General features: G+C 43.3%; 1 protein-coding gene across 1 annotated transcript in view; it reads right to left on the minus strand.

Annotated features, from left to right (window-relative positions):
- Positions 1-9759, minus strand: part of LOC311056971 (GDNF family receptor alpha-4-like) — a 57050-nt gene that overhangs the window by 12594 nt on the left and 34697 nt on the right. The window contains exons 2-5 of the mRNA XM_084073837.1: positions 8998-9288; positions 7975-8067; positions 6805-7180; positions 296-405 (exon numbers count right to left, since the gene is read on the minus strand). Coding sequence (XP_083929963.1) covers positions 296-405; positions 6805-7180; positions 7975-8067; positions 8998-9288 — 870 coding nt within the window. The remainder of the gene's footprint in view (positions 1-295; positions 406-6804; positions 7181-7974; positions 8068-8997; positions 9289-9759) is intronic.

Consider the following 9759-nt stretch of genomic DNA (forward strand, 5'->3'; position numbering starts at 1 on the left):
TTCTCCTTTTCTCTAGCCCCCCCTCTCAACCTTTCTCTCAAGCGCCTTACTCTTTCCCTTTATCTCTCCCTCTCCTCTCTCTCTCTCTCTCTCTCTCTCTCTCTCTCTCTCTCTCTCTCTCTCTCTCTCTCTCTCTCCTGAGTCCAGCGTATGCCTCTCATATGCAATTATCATCATTGTCAACAGCCAAGGCACTATAATATACAATCAATTGTAAAGTTCACTTGTGTGTCTCTCTCTCTCTCTCTCTCTCTCTCTCTCTCTCTCTCTCTCTCTCTCTCTCTCCCCCCCTCACCTATGAGTCCAGCGTATGCCTTCAGGCACATAGCCCTGCTCTCCCGAACACAGCCGGAGGGGGACTGAGGAGATGACTGGCAATTATGCTGGAAATCCGCAAGCCGAGATCTAACGCACGCAGCACACACACACACACACACACACACACACACACACACACACACACACACACACACACACACACACACACACACACACACACACACACACACACACACACACACACACACACACACACACACACACACACACACACACACACACACACACGTGCACGCACACAGAAAGAAAGAAAAGAGGAGGAGGAAAGCAGAGTTAGGCATTTTCCGGTGATGTTTTGACAGCTGGAGTTTGGGGGATTCAGAGCCCCTACAAAAGATGAAAAACATTTTGATCATAAGTACATTGTGCATGTACTGTGCAGAAAAATATTTCAAACATTTCACTTTCATTCAGCCACATATCTGGAACAAACTCCCGGAAAAACTGCAGGTCTGCTGCAACTCTCAGTTCTTTTTTAAATCAAAGCTGAAAGACTTTTTTCTGTTTGCCGTTGCCTTTTCATTGAGGTGTTTTTTGATTGATTTCCTCCGCTGGCACTGTAACCTGAAGCTAGTATTTTATGTGTTTTTTTAGATTAATTAATTGCTATATTTTAATTGTATTCAAATGTCTTTTCATAATGTGTTTCTTTTACCCTCTTTTACAGCCGTAATTCTTTGAATGTTTTGTGCAATGCACTTACAAATAAACTGGTCTTGCCATGCCATGCCATGCCATGCCATGCCTTTCCATGCCTTGGGGACACATCTTCACTATTTGTCCAAATACCAGAACATATAAATAGTCTCCAACAAATAATCACCCTACTCACTTATTGGTTTAAAATGTTAAACATGAAAAGTTTTGAAGAACCACTTATTATTCTATTTAATTCCCAGAATCATACAGTAGAAATAGTAATTTTAAATGTTTGCACGTATGAGTTTAAGAGCAGAGGATTATATGGTCTCTGTTGGGTTGAAACCTGATTTGTCCAAAACTGTGACTTTCCAGGATGCAAAAAATAGCTGAAGTAGCAGATCTACAAGCTCGAAACACGTTTCTAACTTGTAGATTTGCTAATTTTCATGCTTTTGTGTGATGCTGTAGTACAGTGGCGTCCCCAGGAATTACATTTAGGGCAGGCGAGATTATTTTTTGCAGCCCCCCCCCCCTCTATTACCCCCAAAAAAAGACATTTCAACTCAATCGATAATTGATGATCGAAAACCGGCGAAAGTGGCCGTTTTCAAGATGTTTTGGTCATTATCTCTGGAACAGAAGGTCCAATCTGCTCAGTTCAAAGCTTGTTGGATGCGTGACTTTGAGGACATTAAGCACGCAATGACACCTTTTTGCGTTATTTGGGTTTTCTAGGGGAGGGAGGCGAGATCTTAGTTGGGCAGGCGATCGACCGCCTGTCCTGCCTCTACAGTGGGTACCCCTCTGCTGTAGTATGATCAAGTAAGGCAATAATTTACGAAAAAAACACAAAAAAGTAAAAAAAAAATGGAGAAAAGAGGTTTCTGCCCGACAGCAACGATATCCTTTTTTTTGGTGTTATCCTTTCAGACAAAGTGTTTGACTGTACTTGTGCTGTCTAATAAAATATTCAATCAATCAATCAAAACAGTGAGTGGAGGTGAATCCTGATGGATGGATATAGTACAATCTGCCTCCAGACTCCTATACGTATACCGTTAGGTACTAAAAGAGTACAAATGTTCTGTCAGTAGAACCAGGGAGGTAATAACAACGTGATGGTTGGACCTTTACTGTATAATATCTACACAAACGTCACACTGTGAGCAGATGTTCTACAACCTGCGATCATGTCACATATATCAACGCATTCTTTCTGCTAACGCCAGGAACAGTACAGGAGCACAATGAGTGTGTGAGCCAGCCTCAGCCAGCCAGCCAGGCACAGCTCGGCTGCATTCATTATCCCATTCACTCCGGGAAACGCGTCTCTGTCATTTTAAGATTTATTTTGGCTACTCAAAAATAGCAGATATGCAAGCTATATGAGCTTGTGGATCTGCTATTTTCTGAAAAATCTTGAAAATGTGTGCAAATCTTTGAATATGTAGTTTTTAAAGCGAACATTTTGTAAAATATTTCCCAGTAATATCCCCAGAGGCAAAGATTTGAGTTACAAATGTTCGCTTTGAAAAAATATATATATGTTATTTGCGCACATTTTCACAATTTTTCTAAAGTAGCAGATCTACGAGTGCCACGCAATGAGCTTGTAGATCTGCTATTTTTGAAAATAAGCAAGATTTGAACTCAAATCTAACTCAAATCAGAAGCAAAGATTTGAATTACAAATGTAATATATTCAAAGATTTGCACACATTTTCACGATTTAAAAAAAATAGCAGATCTACCATCTCATAGCACGGCACTCGGTGCCGCGCTATGAGCTTGTAGATCTGCTATTTTTTGAATAGTCAAAGAAATCTTAAAATGAAGGAGCTGCGCCGATTTGCACACAATTTCACGATTTAAGAAAAAAATAGCAGATCTACAAGCTCATAGCGTGGCACTCTATGCCGCGAGCTTGTAGATCTGCTATTTTTTGAATAGCCAAAGAAATCTTAGAATGACACAGAGGCGTTCCCGGCGTGAATGGGTTATTCATACCACAGTTCTTCCTTCTTCCTTGCTAGACACCTCATCTGCAGCCAGCTCCTCCAGGTAGGCATTATATCCTTCTACCACACTGTGTGCGGTGGAAACAAACACTTTCTGCTGGACCACTAACTTTGAGAAACTTTTTAGATTCCAAGCCATTAAAGTTCTCTTTCACAGCAGAGTGTTCCAACAGCAGAATGAAGTTTAAACTCCAGGATTGCTCGCGTTACATTAAAGGGATAGTTCACCCCAAAAAATACTTTTTTTCCCTATCGATTCCTCAACCCCATGGAGACTTGAATTCATGGATATTTTTTGTTTTGTTTTGTTTTTATTCCTAAGCCAATAATTTGACTCCTTTGTGTTTCCTACCGGAACCGCTGCCTGCTGGGCATCAAATTACGGTTTTAGGAATGCAACAAAAACTAAAAAAGTCAAGTCTCCAGGGGGTGACTAATCGATAGAAAAAAACATTTTTTGGGGGGTGAACTATCTCTTTAAATTACATCAGTGGTTTTCAACCTTTTTTTGCGTCAAGGACCCCCAAATTGACACATATTAGCCCATTACATGATGGTGTGATGGCATGATTTATATGGTCTCACCATGACCATCTGAGCTGCCAGCCAGCACCTGGGTGAAGCCGAAACTGAATTTCTCCTACAGGACTACTATGGTCTTTATTTTTTTTTACGTAGCATTATTAAAACATTACAGGATATTGTAGAAACTAGACACGTATATAGTCTTACAACAGAGAGGCTTCTCCCTGAGCAACAACACAAAGGGCTTTCAGACAGTTATTATCTAAATTAATTATAAGTGGCTAACAGGCTTTTGAATCCCCTTGCATATAATAACCTATACATCTTCATAAAACGTCATTTTTAATTATTTCTTCAGACTTAATGTAGTAGGAGACTTCCTTTTACACTCAGCTAATAGTCACAGTGGTGGAAAAAGTACTCTACTCACATTTCTTACTTAAGTAAAAGTATCAATACTGCAATGTAGAAATACTCTGTTACAAGTGAAAGTCCGGAATTAAAAATGTACTTGAGTGAAAGTACAAAAGTATTGGCATCAAAATAAACTTAACGTAAGTAAAAGTACTCATTATGCAGAATGTCCCATTTCACAAGTTCAAAATGTATGAAAAATCTTTTGAAAAATACCCGATCTACAAGCTCACAATGCGTTTCATCGCGACGCATTGTGAGCTTGTAGATCTGCTATTTTCAAATGGCCGAACTACATGTATATATAGGGCTGAAGTGGTTAATGTTTGTGATAATAAACTAAAGTTTTCAATACATTGTAGTGGAGTAAGTACAATATTTACCTCTGAGATGTAGTGGAGTAGAAGTAAAAGTTCTAAAAACTGGAAATACTCCAGTAAAGTTAAAGTACTTTGTTACTTTACACCACTGTGCCTACATATTGAGCAAGACTAAGCATCACCAATGAATGTCCTAATGATTATTGGTCTGTGGGGACAGAGATACATACAGAAATACAGACAAACCTGTTGTAGATGCCTTCAGCTCCACCATACCGTAAACAAAAAGTTCCTATTTATTCCACTGAGGTTGCAACATTAATAAGGGTGATATAGGGACACCAGAACAAACCCTAAGTAACCAAGTACATTTACTCAAGTACTGTACTTACGTACAATTTCTGAGTTTTTTTTTTACTTTACTGGAGTATTTCCAATTTTCAATACTTTTACTTCTACTGCACTACATCTCAGAGGCAAATATTGTACTTTTACTCCACTACAATTATTTGAAAACTTGAGTTACTTCGTAGATTTGGATTATTATTACAAAACAGACATTAACCACTTCAGCCCTATATATATTTCGGCCATTTGAAAATAGCCGATCTACAAGCTCACAATGCGTCGCGATGCGACGCGTTGTGAGCTTGTAGATCTGCTATTTTTCAAAAGAATTTTAATACATTTGAAAAGTTATGAAATGGGACATTCTGCATAATGAGTGCTTTCTACGTTTGGTACTTTAAGTACATTTTCATACCAATACTTTTGTACTTTTACTCAAGTAAATTTTGAATTCTGAACTTTTAAGTAAAACATTTGAGTACTTTTCCCACCACTGATGATTGGTCTAGCCTACTTTTGTGGGGACAGAGATACAGACAAACCTGTTCTAGATGCCTTCAGCTCCACCATGGCATAAACAAAAAGTTCCTCTATATTCCAGTGAGGCAGCATAACATTAACGAGGCGAGGGTGATATAGGGACACCAGAACTTTCCTTGGGCTGATCAATGGCCCAGCGTAGGAGCTGATAAGGGTTTAGAAGATGCTTTGTGGTTGTTTAGAGAGTTTGTGATGCAGTCAGTGCACTGTGAGGAGATACTGTGGCTGTTTTGAGGTGATTAGAGAAGTTCCTGAATCCTCATGCAGTATCGATCTGTTGTCATCAGGAACACCCAGCTCACCTACACCGGGGGATCCTAAATGTTTTCAATGCCAAGGACCCACAAAACCCTCTAGGCTGATGCCCACCTATTGAGAAAAATGGCCTTAGCCTAAAATAACAAAAACAGCAATCTGCAACCTCACAATGCATCACAGCACGAACAGGGCCGGTGCAGACCCAATTGCCACTCCAGGCAAGCTTTTTCCGATGACTCCCCCACACGCACAGCGCCTTCATAATATATCAACAGCTACATAACAAAAGATAGCACGCATTTTTCACCTTCGTTCCTCAAAACTGCAGCACTGATGGTGGTTTAATTGGTAGCATGTTGTAGTGTGTGACTGACTGGTTTGACTTGCATTAACTTGCATTACCGGGCCGGGGGGGCAGAACTATTGATATTATATTTACTAGACCATACCCGGTCGGTGCAGCGCATCCGTGGGGGGATATGCGCACATGATCTGGCAACCCGGGAGGCAGTTCGTCCCATAGCTGGGCAGCCCCGTAACCATGGCGACAGTGTTTGACACAAAAACGCTAATAAGAAGCTGAGATTTGATGAAATTGAAAAACGGGCTTCACAGTTAAGTTCAGATGGTAATCGTCAATGGCTGTGAGCAAAATCAGAGCAATTGGTCCAGCCAGTGAGGAGAACCGGGTGTCTTCACCACCACTACAGAGACCACCACTACAAACGCACAGAGGTTACTAGAATTATAGTAGGATAATGACTGATGATAGGTTCTTGGTTTACTTATGATAATTTCAAGGTATTACCTTGGGTTACCTTGCTTAGTGTAAGTCGCTCTGTATTAACACATTACCCGCCTAGATTTTAAACATCGTTTTCTATCCCCTTGCCAGCGTAATTACCTTAAATAGACGATCGTTGAAATGCCGTGGAAGCCACGCTGTGTACAACAACAAAAACAAAAAATCCCTGTGGCTAGGCGGAAGGATCCGTGTGTCCACTTCAAATCTACAACATTCCAACCGCGAGCAGCCATTTTGGGGCTATGGCCCGTTGAAAACGGGTGGTTTTCAATGCAAAAATCCCATAGTCAGGGTGGATGCCTGGATGGCTTCCTGTTTTTTTGGAATGACGTCACATCCGACTACTTCTTCTCAGAGTGACGATCGATCATTCCAAAGCTGTGTTAGGGCGCCCGTTGTAGAATTAAAAAAATATATATAATTTGATAATAGAACGCAGATCTGCGTTCATGGCGGGCAAGTGCACTAATTAAATAGAACGCAGATCTGCGTCTTTGGCAGGTAATGTGTTAAGAGCGTCTGCTAAATGCCTAGATTGTAAATTGCACTTTAAAGTATATACTTTTATAACCCCCCCACACTGTAACCCACTGACCTACACAGCTCGTCCCTGGTGCAGTAGTTCTGCAGGCTGAGACAGTTGGGTTTGTTGCCCGTCCTCTCCTCTCCCCGGGCGGTGGCCTCCTCATAGGAGCAGGACGGGACGATGGTCTTCCGGCGCCGCTCGCCGCACAGCGTGTCAGTGCAGGGGCAGAAGAGCAGGGCGAAGCTGTACTCCTCCGGCACGCGCTCCAGGAAGCGCCGCAGCGCCCGGTGACACTTCTGGCGGTTGCAGCCGCTGTCGGAGCCGGTGGCTCGCTTGGTGCAGGCCACCACGTACTCAGAGCGCAGCGAGCCGCACTTCTCGTAGAGACCGCAGTCCTGGGCCGCCTTCAGACACTGGTTCTGACCGTCCAGAGTCAGAGAGGAAGCTGCGGGTCGTTGGAGAGAGATTGATCGATTGAATACTTTTATAACAGTTTGCAAAAAGTACAGAGGTACAGTTTAGACTAGAGTTCTCAAATTCTGCCCCAACCCGAATGTATGCTAATTAATCGGGCCGAGCCGAGCCGAGCCTCCGGTTCTGTGAAAAAGAAAAACAACCAAAAAAACAATTCTATTTCCCCAAAAAAAATATTTCAACTGCCCCTAGCGGCCGAACGGTAAGGCCAACGCGGCAATGGCAGTGGATGTGTTGGATGCAGCTCAAAGTGAACTTTACTCAGGTATCGTCCTAGTTCGTCGCCGTCCGACCTTCCTAGCCCGTGTTATAAAACAAAAAACGGACGCAAATGGCCAAGACGGCAAAAGTGGACGTTTTCAAGATGTTTAGGCCATTATCTCTGGAACGGAAAGTCCAATCTGCTCAGTTCAAAGCTTGTTGGAATGCGTGACTTTGAGGACATTAAGCGCATGATGACACTTTTTCTGGTTTTCAGGTACGCGGCCTAAAATTGTGTTAATTAGCCCTAACCGGGCCGGCCTGAACAGGGCCCGGCCCGGTTAGGGCCCAGTTAGGGCCAGGCCTTAATTTTCAGGCCTGTTGAGAACCCTAGTACAGTTATACAAGGGTGATAGAGAGAGACCACAATATTGATAAGAGAATAACACAAAAATCCCTGAGGGCTAGTTTCCTTGTGGTCCTCAATTCATAAACATACAGTACTATACAAGTCATCAATACTAGGTGCAGTAAAAGTATATTTACAGAAAAACAGTCGTCTACCTGCCATGATGGAGGCCATGCGGGACATCTCAATGTGTCTCACTAAGTTCAACTCCAGCTCTTCATAAGGAGACACGTCATACTCCTCATACGCTACAAGGAACACAACAACACAACAGTCACTATACACGTCACACAACACGTCATACTCCTCATACGCTACAAGGAACACAACAACACAACAGTCAACACACACACATCACACAACATGTGCACGTTTTTCTTCACATGCATGCATGCAATCATTGCTGTCGGGGAGAAACCTTGTATCTCCATATTTCAACTCTATTTTGTGCGTCTTAATCAGGGACGCAGGCGGGGGGGGGGGGGGTTTGAACATACTCAGTTCCATGGGGGGGGGGGTATTCCCCCCACTTTAAGGATGAAGAGCAAAGAAAAAGAAAAAAACTCTGACATCTACACTTCATGGAGTACATCTTTTGTACCGAATTAACCAAATTAACCGAAATAAAGTAACAAAACCCCCCAAATAAGTAACAACCCCGGAAAAAAAACGCTGCGAGCACGCACACACGTGCATGCGTCCCCTTCGGTTCTAAAATGCTCTCTGCGTCCCTGGTCTTAATTGCCAGGTCTTATGAAAGACCTGGTAATTATCAAAGGTATCAAAGGTACTACAAGGCTCTACAAGATAAACAGCCCTGAATTAGTCATGGCGCCATGGTGTGATTTGACACCACATGAGACCGCCTCCAGGTCTTAAGTTATTAAGACATAAGACCTGGTCGCTCACTCACTCACTCACTCACTCACTAGCTCGCTCACTCACTCACTCACTCACTCACAACAAAGTAACAAAAGCAGACGATGTGCAAGCTCACACCGCATCGCGATGAAACGCTGTGTCTATTTTCACTATTTGAACAATCTGTGAAAGTGAAAGCTTGAAAAAAGTGAAATTTCCTGAAAAGTTAGTTTTGGACATAGTGAGATTTCCACCCGACAGCAAAAACTAAATGTTTTCTTTTATCTGTCTTGGTGATGTAACTCCAGACCCCTCACCTGCAAACCTGACGGTCCAGTAGACCCTGAGGCAGTGCTCTTCCCTGCGAGAGCCGCGCTGGCACTTGCACACCTGCAGGGGGCGGTACTGCTGGAGGGAGTTCTGCGCCTCCAGGCACTCCCAGCGGGCGTCGGCGCCCAGCGGCGCCACGGCCTCCTCGGCGGCGCAGTACTCCAGCACCCTGTAGAGCACCATGCAGGCCTGCTCCTGGACACAGCCCTGCTCCGCCGCCACGCAGTCTAAGGAGGACGCCGTCGCTGACGATGATGCTGCTGCCGCTAACATGCTACCTGGAGGAGAGGTGAACAGAGAGAGAGCTGAGAGTCAGTCTAAGGAGGCCATGGCAGCTGCAGCTAGCTAGAGTTCACAAATTCTGCCCGAAACCTGACCCTACCTGAAAGAAAGAAAGAAAAAAAAATGTCAACTGCCCCTAGCGGCCGAACGGCAAGGCCAACGTAAATGGCAGTGGATGCGTTGGATGCAGCTCAAAGTGAACTTTACTCAGATATCTAGTTTGTCGCCGTCCGACCTTCCTATCCTGTGTTATTTTTTTTTTAAATGGAGAAAATGGCCAAAACTCAAACATCAACTCTGCTCATCTGCTCAGTTCAAAGCTTGTTGGATGGTTTTCCGGGTTTTCGGGCCTAAAATTAGGGTAATTGATCGGGCCAGTTAGGGCTGGGCCGCCTCAAAATAATCACCCTGACAAGCACTTGGAATTGTAGACATTACTTTTAGTTTGACTCGGTTCCACAGATACA

The sequence above is a fragment of the Gymnoscopelus microlampas genome, assembly GCF_963454915.1.
Source record: "Gymnoscopelus microlampas genome assembly, chromosome: 12".
In the NCBI taxonomy this organism is placed as follows: Eukaryota; Metazoa; Chordata; class Actinopteri; order Myctophiformes; family Myctophidae; genus Gymnoscopelus; species Gymnoscopelus microlampas.